At 44.6% G+C, this 22,779-nt stretch overlaps 1 protein-coding gene across 48 annotated transcripts in view; it reads left to right on the top strand.

The window, feature by feature from the left end:
* The window catches only part of BCAR3 (BCAR3 adaptor protein, NSP family member), a 314,925-nt gene that overhangs the window by 221,484 nt on the left and 70,662 nt on the right, over positions 1–22,779 (top strand). For all 48 annotated transcript variants that reach the window (XM_078332552.1, XM_078332534.1, XM_078332564.1 and 45 more), the window contains one exon: positions 4,469–4,508. In XM_078332552.1, coding sequence (XP_078188678.1) covers positions 4,469–4,508 — 40 coding nt within the window. The remainder of the gene's footprint in view (positions 1–4,468; positions 4,509–22,779) is intronic.

The raw sequence follows: 22,779 nt of genomic DNA, 5'->3' as shown, positions 1-22,779 counted from the left end.
CTCTGTATACTAAAAATACAATAGTTAGCTGGGTGTGGTGATGTGCACCTGTACTTCCAGCTTCCTGGGAGGCTGAGGCAGGAGAATCGCTTGAACCAGGGAGGCGGAGGTTGCAGTGAGCCAAGATCCAGCCTGGAGACAGAGCGAGACTCTGTCTCAGAAAAAAAAAAAAATGAACTTCGACTAGGCATGGTAGCTCATGCCTGTAATCCCAGCATTTCGAGAGGCTGGGTGGATCACTTGAAGCCAGGAGTTCAAGACCAGTCTGGACAACATGGTTAAACTCGTCTTTACTAAAAATACAAATTTAGCTGGACATGGTGGCAGGTGCCTGTAATCCCAGCTACTCAGGATGCTGAGATAAGAATCCCTTAAACCCAGGACGTAGAGGTTGCAGTGAGCTGAGATCATACCACTGCATTCCAGCCTGGGTGACAGAGCAAGAGTCTGTCTCCAAAAAAAAAAAAAAAAAAAATTAATTTCTCTTAAGAATGTTATCGGAAGGGTAAAAAAATATATTTTATTAAATCACAGCTCTTGAATATAGATCTCTTTAGTATTTTGTTAAAATAGGAAGTAGATATCAAATAATTCTGTGCATACCAAAGTTAAGATGGTTGTCTGGGAGGAAAAGCCCTTATTTGCATTTTGATTGCTGCCTAAACCAGCCATTTTTTCATGATGTGGTATTTTCTTGAAAAGTGCTCTTAAACACCTTGTCTTTCAAAGCTGTCTCCCCAACCCCTGTCCCAAGGAACCAGAAAGAAAAAATTAAGGAGAATAAGAAAAATATAATAAAGAAGTTGTTCTAACTGAGGCAGGGTTGTGAGGACAGCACAGACCCCCTGCCTTGAGGTAACCCCTCTGCTGGGACAGTGCTAACTGCAGCCAGCGTTGCCCCGGAACCTGGCCTGGCCAGCATAGGTATCCTACTGCCTTCTCAAGAGAGTTCAAGGTTCAGCCTGAGAGAATGAGCTCAGGGAGTGCAGGGAGTTTTCTTTTCTTTTTTTCTTTTGAGACAGTCTCATGACTGTTGCTCAGGCTGGAGTACAGTGGTGCAATCTTGGCTCACTGCAACCTCCTCCGCCTCCCGGGTTCAAGTGCTTCTCCTGCCTCAGCCTCCGGAGTAGTGGGACTACAGGCATGTGCCAGCATACCCAGATAATTTTTGTGTTTTTAGTAGAGATGAGATTTCTCCATGTTGACCAGACTGGTCTTGAGCTCCTGACCTCAGGTGATCCACCCACCTCGGCCTCCCAAAGTGCTGGGATTACAGGCACAAGCCCCTGTGCCCAGCCTAGTACAGGGAGTTGTCATGTGCATTTCTAGAGAAAGGAAGAGAGGAATGTTTAAGCCTTCAAAAGGTGAAGGGAAAGGGATTTTACAACCAAATCTGATGGGTAAAGCAAAGATTCTAGGCACAATTCTAAACAAAAGTACTAAAATAATGACATGCAGGGTGCTTGTAAAAAGAGAGTTAAAGTTAAAATCACAAATCACAACTGTATGGTCTTGGTATTTGACAGATATTTTCCCAAAAATTAATGAAATGAAACTCAAGAAAAATATTTGACAGCGTTTTGTTGCCAATGAAAAAAATCTGGGCTTTCAAATGAAAATTAGAATTTCAGAGAATGTATATCCTCCACCATAAGCTTGACAGTTCCTAACACAGCCCTCCCCATCTGTGGTTCCTCATCCATGAATTCAGTCAACTGTAGACTGAAAATATTCAGAAAAAAATGGATGGTTTCATCTGTACTGAACATGTACAGACTTTCCTTGACATTTAAAAAAAAAACAATACAGTGGAGCAGCTATCTATATAGCATTTATATTGTATTAGGTATTATAGTAATCAAGAGCTGATTTAAAGTACCTGGGAGGGCTGGGCAAAGTTGCCAACACCTGGAGTCCCAGTACTTTGGGAGGCCAAGGCAGGAAGGATAGCTTGAGGCCAGGAATTTGAGACCAGCCTGTAACATGGTGAGACCCTGTCTCTACAAAGAATATTTAAAAATTAGCTGGGTATGATATATGATGGCATATGCCTGTGGTCCCTGCTTGGGAGGGCAGAGGTGGGAGGATCACTTGAGGCCAGGAGGTCCAGGCTGAAGTGGGATGAAGATGAAAAACAGCACTTCAGTGGTCCTGACATCTTTCTGGACTCTCAGGAGCAGACCACTAGGCCAGACAATGCCTCTGAGTCTCAAATGTCAATTCAGTAGAAAATCAGGGGTTCAAGAACTTAAAGGGGACACACAACCAAAATGCTGCAGCAGACACACTCATCTGCTTTGGGAAAGGATGCCTGATGAAATGAACACGGGTGTGAAGACAGAGTATGCCTGATTGCAAGGCCTGGAAAGACTGATTTATTACCTGTCTTTGATGGGAGTGCACTTGGGGACTGAGAGCTTAAGCTCTTCTCCTATCCTTTTGCCCTGCAAAGGGATTCTTTTCAGAACCTAATCTGTTTGCCTGCAGAGGAGCATCTTGGATACCAGACTACCCCTGAGCATATACCCTGTGCACAGCCATAAGTAGATAAACCAGCCTGAGGATGGCTTGAGGGCTGGATCCATTTCCCCCACAAGACAGATGTCTCCTTGACCTGTGGGGTTGGGACTGCTTGTGCCCCAGCCAGGGCCTTGCTGCTCTTGTTCAGAGAAGGAGTACTGTAGTCTCCATCTCCTGGGGCTCTCTCCACAGCCAGTGAATCTGTCCACTCCCACGGGTTTGGGGTTGAGCCACCCTCTTCCGAGGTGACTGCTTCCCAGTAGGGCACCCCTGCCTTCTGATGGACGCAGGCTTTCTGTAGATATGGTAAGACGACCCCCCTTCCCCCACTTCAGAGAATAGACCAGCCTTGTAGCCTTCTGAGTCATTCTGTCCTTTTTAAATGATCACATCTCTCTGCGGGGATGTGTTGATTTTTTTTTTTTAATTTATGCCTCTAAAGGCAGCTGTCTTTACACAGTTGGGTTGGGGAACACCTCATAATAACCCTGCAGACACCAAAAACATTAGCTCTCCTGTCTCTCCTTTCCTCTCCTTTTGCCCTAGTCATATTAAGCCCCCCTCTTCAAGACTAGGTGAAGTGGCTCACTCCTGTAATCCCAACACTTTGGGAGGCCGAGGAGGGCAGATCACGAGGTCAGCAGTTCGAGACCAGCCTGACCAACATGGTGAAACCCCATCTCTACTAAAAATACAAAAATTAGCCAGGCATGGTGCTGCGTACCTGTAATCCCAGCTACTCAGGAGGCTAAAGCAGGAGAATCGCTTGGACCCAGGAGACAGAGGTTGGAGTGAACCAAGATCCCTCCACTGTATTCCAGCCTGGGCAACAGAGTGAGACTCTGTCTCAAAAAAAAAAAAAAAAAGTCCCCTCCTCAGTTACACCTGCTGATGTGTTATTGATTTTGCTATTTTTAATTATTTAATGATTTCAACTTTTAGATACAAAGGGGATACATCTACAGGTTTGTGACATGGGTATGTTGCACCTAGGTAGTGTGTGTAGTATCTAATTAGTTCTTAGCCCACGTCCCCACTCACAGCCATGTTCCCCCCCTCACAACAGTCCCCAGTGTCTGTTGTTCCCCTCTTTATGCCACAAGTACCCAGTGTTTAGCTCCCATTTGTAAGTGAGAACATGCAGTATTTGGTTTTCTGTTCCTGTGTTAATTTGCTTAGGATAATGGCCTCCACCTCCATCCATGTTGCTGCAAAGTACATGATTTACTTCTTTTTTATAACTGTGTGGTATTCTATGGTGTGTTTTTTATAGCTGTGTAGTATTCTATGGTGTGTATATACAGCACTTTCTTTCAGTTGTCCTATTGTGATAGACCTAAGAACAGCCATTAGATGCGGGAATAAAAACACTGGGCACACAGAACAGTAGGATGAATTGCTAAGGTTTCCACCAGTAGTGGGTGGGTAATAGCCAGTGCTGAGAAGAGAAGCCTCCGTTCCCTCCATCACCCAGGCACTAGGCAACCTGGGGCAGCCCCTCCACCCGCCTAAGCCTCTCTTGTCTTACTGTCAATGTGGGAACAATACAGTTACTGGTGGGGATGTTGTGGGGATTAACCCAGATACCACTAGTGACCAAAACTGCTGCATGTTCCCATACCCAGTCCTGCCTGCCTCCCACCTCTACCCTCTCCTGAGCTCTTTGCTTCGGACTTTCAGTTTCTATGCTCAAGTAAATCTAGAATTACCACATATAGTCTAACACTCTGGGGCCTGAATTTGACAGGAAAGCATGTGGGAGCTTCTAGACTGAGGTCATGGTGGTATCTCCCACCCCACCACACACACCCTGTTGTGAATACTGTCTGGGAGGTGGGGCCCAGCTTAATAACTTAATGAATAGGGTGAAATAATGTTGGACACATTATATTCAATGTAAGAATGCATCGTTCCCAACCATTCTCATATTTGTATTTTCTTTTTTCAGGGATCCACATCTTCTGGACCCAACTTTGGAGTATGTGAAGGTAGGAAATCAAGATTAAACATGTAGCCATGACCGTATGTAGTAGATTTCCCATTTGGAACACAACGTTGCTAAGTAATGCTGCAGCCTGGTTTGTGTAGAAAGCTGGTTAGACTCTCCAAAACAACAGGGAAGAAATTTGACTCCCTTAGGCCTTTGGGAAATTTTGTAAGGGTCTCACGTCATCCTATTTACAGGTACCCTTATCTGGCCCTTAGAGCCAGATGTGTTTTAAAATTCAGAGTCTCCCCCCCCCCCCAGAAAGGTAATATGGTATGTATAGTAATACCCCCAGAGAGGTTTGGGGTCAGCACTCCATAATCACACTCATTATTTTCACAGTGACATGTAAGAATATTCACACTAAGAGGAATAAATAGATGACAAATGATTTTATGTAGGTCAGGTCATATTTTGCCACCAAATGAGGTTGCTGCCAAGTGAGGTGTTTTTTTTAACTTTAGTTTTCAGAGTTTTTTGGATTTTGGAATGTAGACAGGGAGTTGTGGACCCGTGCTTACCTTCAGTGGAGGACTGAGGGCTCCCTGAGATTTTATGAGCCGTCTTTTCCTTTCCAACAGCCACCCTCTTGTTCAGTGTGTATCTGGGGCCAAGTAGTAATATTAGTTACTTAGTTACTTTCCAGTGGGGCTGGCAGTCAATGCTTCTAAATATTCAACCCTTCAATGTAATGTATTTCTTCTGAGCAGAAAGAAAAGATGCTTTTCACTTCTTCCTTCTGCCTTCTCATTTTCTGGTGTTGATGTTTGCTTTATTTTCTTTTCTTTTTGAGAACTGTAATCTGACACTTCCTTCAGAAGAAAGAAGTCTGATTGTCACTTTTAGTTTCTTGGATTTACGACAACATACTTACTTTTTGGGAGAAATTGTGGCAGTAGTTAGTGCTTAGAGTCAGGAGCCTCATTCCATCTTCACTATCCCAAGGGCAGGGTCCCAGATTCAGAATATTTAGGCTTGTCACTTTTGTGTGTACCTATGCCTTCCCCCAGAGTTCTGGCGTTTCTTCCCTCTTTAAAAGACCAGAGGATAGATGGGAGAGGAGGAAGCTCCAGCAGAACCACTTGGCTGGCAGTCGTAGTGAAGTTTATTGGAATGGAGGCAGATATTCTTTTTTCCCTTCTCTCAACACCTGAATGACGTCTGAGCTGTGTTTTCATGGAAGCAAATGTGTAATCCTAAACCCGCAGGGCTACCACACCACAATCTGGTCAGAGCTTTATAAATGCTGTATCTTTGTTGGTCTCGGATGCGTCACATGTTTTTGTGCAGGTTGTGCATTGCAAACGATCAGAGGATGCTATTCACATAGACTATGATTTAACTTAACAAAAAATGCACTCTGGAATTCTGCAGTGCGTAACAGCAGCCCTTTAAAAGTCACTCCATGCCTTGTTTCAGAAATTGGCTGTCTCCCACCATGGGCGCAGTCTGGCTGTGTGTATACCGCCTTTCTTTACTCCAATACCTCACTCTTTTCTTTTACAAAAGTCTAAACCCCTTTTAAGATAATTTGGTGGTGAATTCAATTTGTGTGTGTGTGTGTGTGTGTGTGTGATTTTTTTTTTTTTTTTTTTTTTTGAGATGGTGTTTCACTCTTGTTGCCTAGCCTGGAGTGCAATGGCGTGATCTTGGCTCACCACAACCTCTGCCTCCTTCCTCTGTCTCAGCTTCCCAAGTAGCTGGGATTACAGGCATGTGCTGCCATGCCCAGCTACTTTTTCTTTTTTTTAATATTTTAAGTAGACGGGGTTTCACCATGTTGGTCAGGCTGGTATGAAACTCGTGACCTTGTGACCCGCCCACCTCTGCCTCCCAAAGTGCTGGGATTACAGGCGTGAGCCACCACGCCCAGCCAATTTGGTGGTAAATTCTAAAGCTAAATATAGAGGATTTTGGAGTGGCCTGTTGAGGTATTATCCAAGCTATAGCATCTTATTTTTGAATATCGATCATAGTGAGTTGAGTGGTATTGACGAAGAAAAGATATTGGAGTTGTCAGTGGCTTCTGTTTATCTGGGCTGTCTTCGCCTTCTCCTGGCAGTGGGATGTGATGGAGCTGCTCTTTGAGGTTCAGAGGGTTCTCCTTTTCAAGAACTTGTTCATGTATTGTGAAGGGTACCCTTTCCTCCTAACTTGATCTGATCTGGTCAGAGCCTTATAAATGATGTGTCTGTATCCCACCTGAATGTATCACTTTTTTTTTCTTTCTCACTTCACCCTTGATTAGAGGGATGGTTTGGGAATGTGTTGGGCCAGTGTGAGGTATTTTCATTTGCCTCTACAAACACTAAAGCTCTGTAAGCACAATTATAGAGATCTCTGACCTGAAGGTCCAAGGGGACCTAGGGACCCATTTCTTGGCTCTGGTCTGTTGTAGCATTTCTCATACTTAGTTGCCCTGTGGAGCCAGGCTGACCTGTGTCAGGAAGGCTGGACTCATAAGTTGATGCCAGCTGGTGCTGTGTGGCTGGAGATAAATCAAGGGAGATAGGAGAGTTGCAGATAAACTGGGGTGCAGTTTGACCCCCTTAACTTCTTCTCTACAATCCCTTTCTGCATTTAATGCCTCTTAAGCTTGGAGAAAAGTAGTTCTATGTGAATTATGTTGTATCATAAAGGCCCCTCCCAGTAGGTTCAGATTCATTGGCTGAAAAAACAAGCATCAAGATGCCAAGTTTTAGGACCCATTGTGACCCCAGAATGGGGTGAGTCTGATCGTATCCTTAGTCTCATCCAGGATGAGAGGGAAGCACCCAACTGTGGCCAACAGTCAGCAGTCCAAACCCTGGCAAGAGCTCCAGCCCCAGGTCTTCCTCCCTCTCTGTGTCTTATAAATGTTGCTCACCTCCCCATCGGAGTGTTTCCAAACATCTTCCTTTGGTTTTTCCAGTGCCCGAGCAGAAGAGAGAGGTCTGGGACTGCCTCCTGCCTCCTTGGGTCTGGGAGAGACAGGGTACTGAGGCTGACCCCTGTAGCTGGTGGGGCAATGGGACTACAGTGTCATGGCAGGAGAGAGCTGAGTGGAGAAAGAATCCAACATTCAGCTCTGGCAGTTTGTCTGTGTGTCGTCCAGCACTGCGCACAGTTTGTATTGCAGGTCAAAGGGGACCAGTTTCTTGGTTGCTTAGCGACAAGTTGTTCATCCCAAGTGGAATGGAGGGAAATATGCATGGCTGAGAAGCCCCAGAGCTGTTTGCAGCTCTTTTACCTTGTCCTGCAGGCCGGCCTCCTGCTGGGACTCCTGACAGCACCAAGATCCCAAAGGCTTAATTTGATGTTTGGATGTGGTAGGAAATTAAATTGCTGATTCAAAAGTAGTCCAGGGATTTGGGGATCTCATTCTTCACTGTTTTTGTCTCTTTTATTCTGGCACTCAAAGGAGAGAATTTTGGTTTTGTTTTTTGTTTTTTTCCATTTTTCTCCATGTTTTCCTAGCCTTCTCTCCTCAGAATTTCTTGCCTCCACAGTAGCTCAAAACATGATTGTCTTGGGAGTCTGCTTTTACTTTTTGTCTAATCATGAGGTCCTTTTCTCTGTTCAAACATAATTGATTCTCTTTCATTGCATTGAAAGGAAAGATTTCTTCCAGGTTGGAAAGCTGAACCCTCCAGAGTGGCTCCACCCTCCTCCTGCTGTTTACCATGTAGTTAGTGACTTTGGTTCCTGGTATACAGCTCTGGAATTTTCCTCTGCGTACCTAGCATACCTTACCCTAGATAAAACCAAACATTTTTTTTTAATAGGAGGAAATATCTTTTAGAGCCAATAACCCTAGGCAAAATTGTGAAATAGAATTTTATCTCTTCACTGCTCAGCCTACTCACTGCCCCATTGCATTTGGCCAGATTTTTGCCTCATTAAAATTGTGTCCAGTTTCTTAGACCACTGTCAAGTAGTTGCTTAGAAAATCTGATAAAATAGTAGTGTTAAAATGTTAATAAATGGTAACAGTTCCATGTGTTTCCCTTCCTAGATAACATTCCAACAGACACTCCAGGTACACATCCCCTGAGGACCCCAGCCCAGCAAAGAGCTGGGTCCACACTCTGGTTCTTTTTTTTTTTTGAGACAGAGTCTTGCTCTGTCGCCCAGGCTGGAGTGCAATGATGCAATCTTGGCTCACTGCAACCTCCGCCTCCTGGGTTCAAGCGATTCTCCTGCCTCAGCCCCCTGAGTAGCTGGGATTATTGGTGCCCACCACCATGCCCAACTAATTTTTTGTGTTTTTAGTAAAGATGGGGTTTCACTGTGTTAGCCACGCTGGTCTCAATCTCCTGACCTTGTGATCCACCCACCTCAGCCTCCCAAAGTGTTGGGATTACAGGTGTGAGCCATCGCACCTGGCCCATACTCCGGTTCTAATTAGCAATGTTACCCTGGCCACCTTCTCTCTGTGGGTTTCATTGTCCCCACAACTAGAAACCTTGGGGTGGGCTAATGTTCCTTCTGGCTTAAGGTTTTAGGACTCTTAATGCTGGAATAGGCTAGAGAGGAAAATCCTGTAGCCAGTGGTAAGGAGTTCTTAAGCTTCAGAAGTTGCCCCCACAACCTGCACAAATATAAATTTACATTGTCTCCACTGGCCAGGGTGGCTCACACCTGTAATCCCAGCACTTTGGGAGACTGAGGTGGGTGGATCACTTGAAGTCAGGAGTCCGAGACCAGCCTGACCAACATGGTGAAACCCTGTCTCTACTAAAGCTAAAAAAATTAGCTGGGCGTGGTGGTGGGTGCCTGTAATCCCAGCTACTCAGGAGGCTGAGACAGGAGAATCTCTTGAACCTGGGAGGCAGAGATTGCAGTGAGCTGAGATCGCACCATTGCGCTCCAGCCTGGGCGACAGAGCAAGACTTCATCTCTTAAAAAAAAAAAAAAATTTACATTATCTCCTTCTCCTTTATACCTATATTCTTTTTAGACTAAAGACTAATGCTATTTTATTTGTTTTTCAAGACAGGGCTTACTCTGTTTCCCAGGCTGGAGTGCAGTGGCGCAGTCATAGCTCACTTGAACTCCTTAGCTCAAGCAACCCTCCCATCTCAGCGCCCTCAAGTAACTGGAACCACAGAAGACCACCACCATGCCTGACTAACTTTTTTTTTTTTTAGAAGCAGGGTCTCACTGTGTTGCCCAGGCTTGCCTCGAACTCCTGGCCTCAAGTGATACTCCTGCCTTGGCCTCCCAGAGTGCTAGGATTACAGATATGGGCCACCATTCTGGGCCAAGACTACTTCTTTTTGGCCTCTTCACACACCAGCCCTACAGTTATTATAGTAAAGAGTTTCTTTTCTGGGGATGGTTTAAACTGTGCTTTTTTAAGGGAGAAAGTGATTGGTTAGGGCAGGGCTAGATGGTTTTTCTTTTAGAAGAAGTGTTTATCATACATTTTCCATTTTTAAATAAGTTGCCTTCAAAAGCTGGGCGTGGTGGCTCATGCCTGTAATCCCAGCACTTTGGCAGGCTGAGGCAGGTGGATCACCTGAGGTCGGGAGCTGAGGTCATGGTTTCACCATGTCTCTACTAAAAATACAAAATTAGCTGGGCGAGGTGGTGCGTGCCTGTAATCCCAGCTACTCAGGAGGCTGAGGCAGGAGAATTACTTGAACTTGGGAGGCAGAGTTTGCAGTGAACCAAGGTCATGCCACTGCACTCCAGCCTGGGCAACAAATAGTGAAACTCCATCTCAAAAAAAAAAAAATTAAATTAATTGTCCTCAAAAAAAGATACATTAGAAAATATGGTGAAGTAGAAAAGAAAATTTGGGATGCCTGTTTTTCTTTTTGAAATTAGCCATGAGTAGACAAGTGGTTTTTGTGGCCAGGCTGTAAACAGCATGCTTGCCCGCCTGTGGACAAAGGCCTGCTCTCCAGGCGCCTGCAGTGAGGAAGTGTCAGGATGGAATGCAGCCTTTTGTTCCTGGCTAGATTCCTAGTGAACGCATGTTCTCTTTCTTTTGTGTAGTCAGCCTTGGTGGGTTCTTGTTAGACCCACTGTGAGCTATAATAGAATGACCTACAGTCTCTAAGCTCGTTGCGCAGGTTAGGAGAAGAAAGGAAAGGCTGTAGCTGTCATCCTGAGTGGGGACAGAGCCCTGCAGATTCTCCCTTCACAGTGCAGATAACCCCAGAGAAACTCAAGAAGCTGTCCTTTGTGGGATCAGTGCTCCAAAAATTCGCCTTCCTAAAGGGTCTTCTAGGCCTGTAGATGTTACAGGCCATCCAAGGCTCAGATCTCAGCAAGGCCATTTCTTGCAGCCGGCTGGGGATACATTAGGTCACCCAGCATCTTTAAAAAGGAGTAATTATGCAAATTCTAACACCAAGAATAAGTGCCCTGGCTGCCGGGGACCTCAGTGGAGAAGGGATGGCGTGACTTCAGCTCCCTTTTTGTGCTCGGCTGCAGCCATGGTCACGGTTAAATAGCTGTCTTTGAGGGAAGCCTTTTCTTCCGGCAGGAAAGCAGGCCAGTCTGCTCTGAATTAGCCAGCTCGAAAAGTCATGAAAGGGACTTAAAAAACAATGGCAGGCTGTACATTCCGTGAGATTTTAACAAGTTATATGAACCAAATAATGGGCCGATTGGCTGGCTCTGCAGGTTTTTGCCTGAGTGTGCACGTTGGCAGAGCCAGTGCCGTCCCTTGTGGGACCAGAGATCAAACGCCGCTAGTGGTGAATATAAAACAGCCCTGGTCCGCACTGGGGCCCACATGCAGAGGGATGAAAGGGAGCTCCCATCCAACTTCTTCTATTCTGCCCCAAAAACATTCTCTGCAAATGTACTTAGAAGGTTTGGTGTTACTACAGTTATTAAAAAATGCTGAGGTAGAACGTTCCCACATCCTAGGTGTGGACGACAGTCTCCCTCATTCAATGGAATTGTATCCTTTGGGTCTGTGAAAATGTAGCCATTTATAAAAAGTAAAACCTTATCATGAAAACACATGTCCATATAAAAGTCTATATGCATGTTTATAGTGACGTTACTCATAATTGACAAAAAACTGGAAGCAGTCCCAAAGCCCTTTAACTGGAACAAACTAATACACCCATACAATCGCATATTATTCAACCATAAAGAGGAATGGACTTTTATTTACTTAGTTTTGTTTGTTTTTTTTTTTTGAGACAAAGTCTCGCTCTGTCGCCCAGGCTGGAGTGCAGTGGTGTGATCTCAGCTGACTGCAACCTCCACTTCCTGGGTTCAAGGGATTCTCCTGCCTCAGCCTCCTGAGTAGCTATAATTACAGGCGAGTACCACCACGCCAGCTAATTTTTAGATATTTTTTAGTAGAGATGGGGTTTCACCAAGTTAGTCAGGCTGGTCTCTAACTCCTGACCTGTGATCTGGCCGACTTGGCCTCCCAAAGTGTTGGAATTACAGGCGTGAGCCACCACGCCCAGCCTACTTATTTTTTTAAGAAACAGAGTGAGCTCTGTTGCCCAGGCTGGAGTTCAGTGGTGCAATCTTAGCTCACTGTAGCCTCAAACTCCTGATCTTGAGTGATCCTCCCACCTCAACTTCCTGAGTAGCTAAGACTCCAGGCACTCACTACCACACCCAGCTAACTTGTTTATTTTTTGTAGAGAAGGGGTCACCCTGTGTTTCCCAGGCTGGTCTTGCCTTAAGCAATCCTCCTGCCTTGGCCTCCCAAGTGCTGGGAGGCCAAGGCAGGAGGATTGCTTGCAGAATGTGAGCCACTGCATCCAGCCTAGGAGTGGACTATTGATATACACAGAAACATACATCATATTAGTCTGTTTTCACTCTGCTAAAAGACATACCCAAGACTGGGCAATTTACAAAAGAAAGAGATTTATTGAACTTACAGTTCCATATGGCTGGGGAGGCCTCATAATCATGGCAGAAGGTGAAAGACACGTCTCACATGACAGCAGATGAGAGAAGAGAACTTGTACAGGAAAACTCCCCCACTTTTTTTTTTTTTTTTTGAGACAGAGTTTTACCATGTTGCCCAGGATGAATTACTAGACACAAAGAAAATCCAGGCTGGGTGAGGTGGCTCAAGACTGTAATCCCAGCACTTTGGGAGGCCGAGGCGGGTGGATCACGAGGTCAAGAGATCGAGACCATTCTGGTCAACATGTTGAAACCCCGTCTCTACTCAAAATACAAAAAATTAGCTGGGCATGGTGGCGCGTGCCTATAATCCCAGCTACTCAGGAGGCTGAGGCAGGAGAATTGCCTGAACCCAGGAGGCGGAGGTTACGGTGAGCCAAGATCGTGCCATTGCACTCCAGCCTGGGTAACAAGAGTGAAACTCCGTCTCAAAAAAAAAAAATAGCAAGCTAGACTGGGCATGGTGTCTCACTCCTGCGGGCAGATCACAAGGTCAGGAGTTTGAGACCAGCCTGGCCAACATGATGAAACCCTGTCTCTACTTAAAAAAAATACAAAAATTAGCCAGTCATAGTGATGTGCGCCTGTAATCCCAGCTTCTGTGGAGACTGAGGCAGGAGAATTGCTTGAACCCAGGAGGAAGAGGTTGCAGTGACTTAAGAGTTAACCACTGCACTCCAGCCTGGGTGACAGAGCAAAACCCTATCTCAAAAAAAAAAAGGCAAGCTGAAGCCTTATATTATATTTCAATGCTTAAGTGATGCCACCTCAGTAGGAGAAATTTTCCATTTTGAGATGGGCCACATCAGGGAGGCCAGACTACTGATGAAATGGAGAAAGTGCTGAGCTTGAAAATGTTTGACTGCAGTAGCTCATTCAACAGATATTTTCTTTTCTTTTCTTTTCTTTTTTTTTGAGATGGAGTCTTACTCTTTCACCCAGGCTGGAGTGCAGTGGCACAGTCTTGCTCACTGCAACTTCCACCTCCCAGGTTCAAGAGATTGTCCTGCCTCAGCCTCCGGAGTAGCTGGGACTACAGGCATGCGCCACCACACTTGCTAATTTTTTTTGTATTTTTAGTAGAGATCACCATGTTGATCAGGCTGGTCTCGAACTCCTGACCTTGTGATCCGCCTGCCTTGACCTCCTAAAGTGCTGGGATTACAGGTGTGAGCCACTGCACCCAGCCACAGATTTTTTTTCTATGTACCATGTGTTTGTAGTTGTTTGGTCAGGTCAGACCAAGTGGGAGGAAAGTGTTACCAGGAGCCTGACCTGAAATAGCAACAGTGGAAAGTTAGGCCATCTGCTGAAGGCCTTTTAGAGACAGAATTAAGACCCAGTTATTAGGGAAGCTGAGAAATTCTAACAAGATGTAAATGGTGCAGGTGAGAGAGAGAAGCTAGGGGCCCTGGGACCACACCAGTACCTAACATCATACCAGAAGCCAGTTAGTAGGGAGGAAAGGGGATGTCCATTTGGAAACCTTGTTGCCACCATGACGTTAATCTTTGAGCATTTGTGGATATCTTTAGACCAAGGGGTCAGCAAACTATAGCCTAAGACCAAATCTAGCCTACCACCTATTTTTTTTTTAGCCACTAAGCTAAGAGTGGATTTTATATTTTAATATGGCTTTTTTTTTCTTTTAAATGGCCTTATCCATATTTTTATTTTACAAGATAGTTTCTGAGCAAAACTTCACTGTACAGCTTTTATATCAAGTTGACCTCCTCCGCTCTTCACTCGAGGGCACCCAAGTGAAGTGACTGCGTGGTGGCTGATGTAGGACGCTGCTCACACGAGGGCTGCATCCTCCAGGAACAGTCCGTGGGTAGTGAGGAGATTTTGTTACATCTGCCTAAATGAAAACCTTCATCGTCACGCAATTCTGGGCCTCTTCTGCCAGATGTGCTGATCTGTCTCCCACATTATCCAGCTGAAGGCACCTCATGCTCCCTCCGGAGCACAGAGCTTTGTGTCCTAAATGATCGGGAGCCGGCGTGGAAGTGAGCGAGGTCCATCATCAAACACACCGCCAGGCTTCCAGTCACGTGATTATCAGCCCTAGGGCTTGGCCGATAAGAGGTTTTCAAGTCGAAGAACTTTTAGCAACAACAACAAAATGAGGAAAAAGTTGCAAGTAGAAAACGGAGTTCTGAGTCTGAGCCCAGGCAGCCAGAAGCTGCAGCCTGCCTGCCATGTTAGGTCCTATGAACAGCTGCACGCGGTTTGGAAGTCAGTCTCCCCCTTCCAGAAAGAGAGTATAAGAACACACCTGTGAAAAGTCTCCTTTTGTTAATTCAGGTCTGAATTTTACTTAAGTCACTAGGGTGCAAAGGTGATGGTTTACTTTTGTGAGATTTCAGAACCAAGCGGGTCATCGGAGATGCGGACTGATTTTTCTTGCATGTGCCAAATGACCTGCTGTGAGTGTGTGCTGATGCGGGCAGACCTGTCCAGGATGGGTTTGCTGTCAAGCTAGAATGTCTGCTCCAGCCTCAGCCCCAGCCTCTGCATCCTGTTCATTCCTGTGCCAGGTGCTGGGAATACACAGAAAAGTAAGGAAACGTTTCTGTCTTCCAGAAGCTCAGTTTGGAGGAGTGCTTTGCAATTTTTCTTTTTATCCTTTTCTAATGTTTTATTCCTTTTTTTTTTTTATTGCATTTTAGGTTTTGGGGTACATGTGCAGAACATGCAAGACAGTTGCATAGGTACACACATGGCAGTGTGTTTTGCTTGCTTTCTCCCCTTCACCCACATTTGGCATTTCTCCCCAGGCTATCCCTCCCCACCTCCCCCTCCCACTGGCCCTCCCCTTTTTCCCCCAATAGACCCCAGTGTTTAGTACTCCCCTCTCTGTGTCCATGTGTTCTCATTTTTCATCACCCGCCTATGAGTGAGAATATGCGGTGTTTCATTTTCTGTTCTTGTGTCAGTTTGCTGAGAATGATGTTCTCCAGATTCATCCATGTCCCTACAAACGACACAAACTCATCATTTCTGATAGCTGCATAATATTCCATGGTGTATATGTGCCACATTTTCCCAATCCAGTCTATCATCAGTGGGCATATGGGTTGATTCTAGGTCTTTGCTATTGTAAACAGTGCTGCAATGAACATTCGTGCGCAAGTGTCCTTATAGTAGAACGATTTATAGTCCTTTGGATATATACCCAGTAATGGGATTGCTGGGTCAATTGGAATTTCTATTTCTAAGGCCTTGAGGAATCACCACACTGTCTTCCACAATGGGTGAACTAATTTACACTCCTACCAACAGTGTAAAAGTGTTCCTATTTCTCCACATCCTCTCCAGCATCTGTTGTCTCCAGATTTTTTAATGATCGCCATTCTAACTGGCGAGAGATGGTATCTCAATGTGGTTTTGATTTGCATCTCTCTGATGAACAGTGATGATGAGCATTTTTTCATATGATTGTTGGCCTCATATCTGTCTTCTTTTGTAAAGTGTCTGTTCATATCCTTTGCCCAATTTTGAATGGGCTTGTTTGTTTTTTTCCTGTAAATCTGTTTGAGTTCTTTGTAAATTCTGGATATCAGCCCTTTGTCAGATGGGTAAACTGCAAAAATTTTTTCCCATTCTGTTGGTTGCCGATTCACTCTAGTGACTGTTTCTTTTGCCTTGCAGAAGCTGTGGAGTTTGATTAGGTCCCATTTGTCTATTTTGGCTTTTGTTGCCAATGCTTTTGGTGTTTTGTTCATGAAGTCCTTGACTACTCCTATGTCCTGGATGGTTTTGCCTAGATTTCCTTCAAGGATTTTTATGGTGCCAGGTCTTATGTTTAAGTCTTTAATCCATCTGGAGTTAATTTTAGTGTAAGGGGTCAGGAAGGGGTCCAGTTTCTACTTTCTGCACATGGCTAGCCAGTTTTCCCAACACCACTTGTTAAACAGGGAATCCTTTCCCCATTGCTTGTTTTTGTCAGGTTTATCAAAGATTGTATGGTTGTAGATATGTTGTGTTGCGTCTGATGCCTCTGTTTTGTTCCATTGGTCTATATCTCTGTTTTGGTACCAGTACCATGCTGTTTTGATTACTGTACCTTGTAGTATAGTTTGAAATCTGGTAGTGTGATGCCCCCTGCTGTGTTCTTTTTGCTTAGAATTGACTTGGCTATACGGGCTCTCTTTTGGTTCCATATGAAGTTCATGGTGGTTTTTTCCAGTTCTGTGAAGAAAGTCAATGGTAGCTTGATGGGCATAGCATTGATTCTGTAAATTACTTTGGGCAGTATAGCCATTTTCACGATATTAATTCTTCCTAACCATGAACATGGAATGTTTCTCCATCTGTTTGTGTCCTCTCTGATTTCATTGAGCAGTGGTTTGTAGTTTTCCTTGAAGAGGTCCCTTACGTTTTTTGTGAGTTGTATTCCAAGGTATTTTATTCTTTTTGTAGCAGTTGTGAATGGCAGTTCGTTCTTGATTTGGCTTTCTTTAAGTCTGTTATTGGTGTAGAGGAATGCTGGTGATTTTTGCACATTGATTTTATATCCTGAGACTTTGCTGAAGTTGCTTATCAGTTTCAGGAGTTTTTGGGCTGAGGTGACGGGGTCTTCTAGGTATACTATCATGTCGTCTGCAAATAGAGACAATTTGGCTTCCACCTTTCCTATTTGAATACCCTTTATTTCTTTTTCTTGCCTGATTGCTACGGCTAGAACTTCCAGTCTATATTGAATAGGAGTGGTGAAAGAGGGCATCCTTGTCTAGTGCCAGATTTCAAAGGGAATGCTTCCAGTTTTTGCCCATTCAGTATATTGGCTGTTGGTTTGTCATAAATAGCTTTTATTACTTTGAGATACGTTCCATCAATACCAAGTTTATTGAGGGTTTTTAGCATAAAGGGCTGTTGAATTTTGTCAAATGCCTTCTCTGAGTCAATTGAGATAATCATGTGGTTTTTGTTTTTGGTTCTGTTTATGTGGTGGATTACATTTATAGACTTGCGTACGTTGAACCAGCCTTGCATCCCTGGGATAAATCCTACTTGATCGTGATGAATAAGTTTTTTGATTTGCTGTTGCAATTGACTTGCCGATATTTTATTGAAGCTTTTTGCATCTATGTTCATCATGGATATTGGCCTGAAGTTTTTTTTTCTTCTTGGGTCTCTGCCGGGTTTTGGTATCAGGATGATATTGGTCTCATAAAATGATTTGGGAAGGATTCCCTCTTTTTGGATTATTTGGAATAGTTTCAGAAGGAGTGGTACCAGCTCCTCTTTGTGTGTCTGGTAGAATTCAGCTGTGAACCCATCTGGACCTGGGCTTTTTTTGTGTGGTAGGCTCTTAATTGCTGCCTCGACCTCTGACCTTGTTATTGGTCTATTCATAGTTGCAGCTTCCTCCTGGTTTAGGCTTGGGAGGACACAGGTGTCCAGGAATTTATCCATTTCTTCCAGGTTTACTAGTTCATGTGCATAGAGTTGTCTGTAATATTCTCTGATAATGGTTTGAATTTCTGTGGGATCTGTGGTGATTTCTGCTTTATCATTTTTTATTGCATCTATTTGGTTGTTCTCTCTTTTCTTTTTAATCAGTCTGGCTAGTGGTCTGTCTATTTTGTTGATCTTTTCAAAAAACCAGCTCTTGGATTTATTGATTTTTTGAAGGGTTTTTCGTGTCTCAATCTCCTTCAGTTCAGCTCTGATCTTAGTTATTTCTTGTCTTCTGCTGGGTTTTGAGCTTTTTTGATCTTGCTCCTCTAGCTCTTTCAATTTTGACGATAGGGTGTCAATTTTGGATCTCTCCATTCTCCTCATATGGGCACTTATTGCTATATACTTTCCTCTAGAGACTGCTTTAAATGTGTCCCAGAGATTCTGGCATGTTGTGTCTCAGTTCTCATTGGTTTCAAAGAACTTCTTTATTTCTGCCTTCATTTCATTGCTTATCCAGTCAACATTCAAGAGCCAGTTGTTCAGTTTCCATGAAGCTGTGCGGTTCTGGGTTGGTTTCTGAATTCTGAGTTCTAACTTGATTGCACTATGGTCTGAGAGTCTGTTTGTTATGATTTCAGTTGTTTTGCATTGGCTGAGGAGTGCTTTACTTCCAATTATGTGGTCAATTTTAGAGTAGGCATGATGTGGTGCTGAGAAGAATGTATATTCTGTGGATTTGGGGTGTAGAGTTCTGTAAATGTCTATCAGGTTTGCTTGTTCCAGGTCTGAGTTCAAGCCCTGGATATCTTTGTTGATTTTCTGTCTGGTTGATCTGTCTAATATTGACAGTGGAGTGTTAAAGTCTCCCACTATTATTGTGTGGGAGTCTAAGTCTCTTTGTAAGTCATTAAGAACTTGCCTTATGTATCTGGGTGCTCCTGTATTGATTGGGTCCATATATGTTTAGGATCATTAGCTCTTCTTGTTGTATCGATCCTTTTACCATTATGTGATGGCCTTCTTTGTCTCTTTTGATCTTTGTTGCTTTAAAGTCTATTTTATCAGAGATGAGAATTGCAACTCCTGCTTTTTTTTGCTCTCCATTTGCTTGGTAAATCTTCCTCCATCCCTTTATTTTGAGCCTTTGTGTATCCTTGTATGTGAGATGGGTTTCCTGGATACAGCACACTGATGGGTTTTGGATTTTTATCCAATTTGCCAGTCTGTGTCTTTTGATTGGTGCATTTAACCCATTTAAATTTAGGGTTAATATTGTTATGTGTGAATTTGACACTGCCATTTTGATGATAGGTGGCTGTTTTGCCTATTAGTTGTTGTAGATTCTTCATTATGTTGATGCTCTTTAGCATTTAGTGTGATTTTGGAATGGCTGGTACTGGTTGTTCCTTTCTATGTGTAGTGCCTCTTTCAGGAGCTCTTGTAAAGCAGGCCTGGTGGTGACAAAATCTCTGAGTACTTGCTTGTTTGCCAAGGATTTTATTTTTCCTTCACTTATGAAGCTCAGTTTGGCTGGATATGAAATTCTGGGTTGAAAGTTCTTTTCTTTAAGGATGTTGAATATTGGCCCCCACTCTCTTCTGGCTTGTAGTCTGCCGAGAAATCTGCTGTGAGTCTGATGGGCTTCCCTTTGTGGGTGACCCGACCTTTCTCTCTGGCTGCCCTTAGTATTTTCTCCTTTATTTCAACCCTGGTGAATCTGACGATTATGTGCCTTGGGGTTGCTCTTCTTGCGGAATATCTTAGTTGTGTTCTCTGTATTTCCTGCATTTGAGTGTTGGCCTGTCTTGCTAGGTGGGGGAAATTTTCCTGGATAATGTCCTGAAGAATATTTTCCAGCTTGGAGTCATTCTCTTCGTCACATTCTGGTACACCTATCAAACGTAGGTTAGGTCTCTTCACATAGTTTCACATTTCTTGGAGACTTTGTTCATTCCTTTTTGTGCTTTTTTCTCTGATCTTGGTTTCTCGTTTTATTTCATTGAGTTGATCTTCGACTTCTGATATTCTTTCTTCTGCTTGGTCAATTCGGCTATTGAAACTTGTGCATGCTTCGCGAAGTTCTCGTATTGTGTTTTTCAGCTCCTTCAATTCATTCATATTCCTCTCTAAGTTATCCATTCTTGTTATCATTTCCTCGAATCTTTTTTCATATTTTTTTCAAGGTTCTTAGTTTCTTTGCATTGATTTAAAACATGTTCTTTTAGCTCACAAAAGTTTCTCATTATCCACGTTCTGAAGTCTAATTCCGTCATTTCGTCGCAGTCATTCTCCGTCCAGCTTTGTTCCCTTGCTGGTGAGGAGTTTTGGTCCTTTGTAGGAGGCAAGGTGTTCTGGTTTCGGGTGTTTTCCTCTTTTTTGCGCTGGTTTCTTCCCATCTTTGTGGATTTATCCACTTGTCGTCTGTGTAGTTGCTGACTTTTCGATTGGGTCTCTGAGTGGATGCCCAGATTGTTGATGATGAAGTATTTCTGTTACTTGGTTTTCCTTCTACCAGTCTAGCCCCTTCGCTGTACGACTGCTGAGGTCCACTCCAGGCCCTGCTTGTCTGGGGTGCACCTATAGCAGCTGCAGAACAGTGAGGGATGCTACCAGTTTCTTTTTCTGCTATCTTTGTCCCAGAATGATGCCTGCCAAATGTCAGTCTTTTGGATATAGAGGGGTCAGGGAGCTGCTTGAGGAGACAGTCTGTACTTTATAGGAGCTCAAGTGCTGAGCTGTGAGCTCTGTTGTTCATTCAGGGCTGTTAGGCTGCTATGTTTAATTCTGCTGCAACAGAACTCATAAAAGAACCCTTTTTTTCTCAGATGCTCTGTCTTGGGGGGTTGGGGCTTTATTTTTGAGTGTCTGTTGCACTGTCCTGCCCAGCTAGGAGGCAGTCTAGTCACTATTTGCCTGCCGAGGCTCCGCCCTGCTGGTGTGAGGTTCGCCCTGTTGCTGCAGACTCTGCCCTTCTGCTGCGGTCTCTGCCCTGCTGCCACGGGCTACGCCCTGCAGTGGAGTCTCTCTGTTGTAATGGGTTGCCTCGGCAACGGCAGGCTGCGTCAGCAATGGGCGTGTACCTCAGTAGTGGCTGATTGCCTCGGTAATGGCGGACACCCCTCCCCCACGGAGCTGCGCTTTCAGGGAACCTCCCCACCGGGAGCGTTTGGAATCACCGTTTTGTTTGTCGCACTGTGCTACCCCAAACGCTGTGTCCCTGGGATCTCCTGGGCTGGCTCACTGTCCAAGTCCCGTTCAGTCTCAAGTTCAGCCCTCTTAAGTCTCAGGTTGCCGGTTCAACAGGGCACCCGGACCAGTGCGCTTTGTGCGGAGCACTGTGGAGCGCCACTGCACTACAGCGCGGGCCGCCACCGCGCCACAGCACGGGCCGCCGCTGCACCGGCTGCCGGCTACACCAGCCAAAACCTCTGCCTGGCATCCCGCATCTCTTTTATACCTGGGAATTTCCCCATTCTGTGGGCAACAAAGATCCGTCTGGAAATGCGTCCCTGACTCACCCTCCCCGCGCATCCACCAAGAGCTTCAATCGGCTTTTTTTTTTTTTAAATGGAGTTTTGCTCTTGTTGTCCAGGCTGGAGTGCAATGGCATGATCTTGGCTCACTGCAACCTCCACCTCCCGGGTTCAAGCGCTTCTCCTGCCTCAGCCTCCCAAGTAGCTGGGATTACAGGTGCCTGCCACCGCCCCTGGCTAATTTTGTATATTTTTAGTAGAGACAGTTTCCCCATGTTGGTCTGGCTGGTCTTTAACTGCTGACTCGACTGATCCACCACCTTGGCCTCCCAAAGTGCTAAAATGGCTTTTTAAAAATCCAAAGAAGAATGGCAAAATTATACAAAGTTCCAGTTTTTATGTGTGTCAATAGTTTTATTGGAACACAGCCATGCCCATTCATTTATCTATTGTCTGTGGCTTCTTTCCCTATAATGGTGAGATTGAGTACAGATTCTCCTCCACTTACGATGGGGCTACATCCCAATAAACCCATCATCAACTGAAAATATCTTAAGTTGAAAATGCATTTAATACACCTAATATAGTAAATATCATAGCTTAGGGTACTGAACACTATAGCTTACCCCAGCATCACCCAAGAGTATCATCGTGCATGTTGCTAGCCTGGAAAAAATCACATTTCAAAATTTGAAGGACAGTTTTTACTGACTATGTATCACTTTAGCACCATTGTAAAGTTGAAAATCAGTGAAACCATTGTTAAGTTGGGGCCTCTGTAGTTGTGACACTATGCCCCAAAAACTTAACAGAACCTTTTATAGAAAGTTTTCTGACCCCTGCTCTAGACTGTTTGCACCTTTACTGTTTCCGTTTTGCTTTCCCAATAGTGCATAGCAGGCTTTCAACACATTGAGTCCTTGGGCAAGTTTTGTGATCTTGCACAGTCACAAGGACTGCTCTTGTCACACTGTGCAGGATTTGGATGCATCTCTGCATCTTGTGAAGTGTACCTGTCAGCTCTGAGCAGCCCCGATGGATGAAAAGGGGTATGGGGCTGGATGGGTACTTGAACCCTGGCTGCTCCCGCCTGGGGCTTGCCTGGATAACTCCTCAGGCCAGACACTGCTTTATCAGTGCAGCCTGAGATGTTTTTCTCATGTCCCAAGTCAGAGAGAAGTGACTTCTCACTGGGCCTCATGAACTTGGTGGTTTGAGACAAGGTCAAATGTTGTGGCTGCCCTCTGGAGTTGCTGAAAGGAACATGGCCTGGCCAGTGAGAAGAATAAGACCAGATTTACATTCTGTGTGAATTTATATTCTGTGCTGCAGGCCTCAGCCCTGAAGCTGAGGCACCATCCTCCCTAGCTTAAGGAAGGATTCTTCTGAGATCCCAAACTGTAGGGATGGCTGAGAGACTCAAAAACTAACAGGCAGGCAAGAATTGAAACTGTGGCTTCTGATGGGACTCAGCTCCATATTGGGCTTCGCATCTAGCGTGGCCTGTCGACC

The sequence above is a fragment of the Callithrix jacchus genome, chromosome 7, assembly GCF_049354715.1.
Source record: "Callithrix jacchus isolate 240 chromosome 7, calJac240_pri, whole genome shotgun sequence".
In the NCBI taxonomy this organism is placed as follows: Eukaryota; Metazoa; Chordata; class Mammalia; order Primates; family Cebidae; genus Callithrix; species Callithrix jacchus.
Note: the sequence above shows the minus strand (reverse complement) of the source record. Positions and strands in the feature narration are given on the sequence as shown.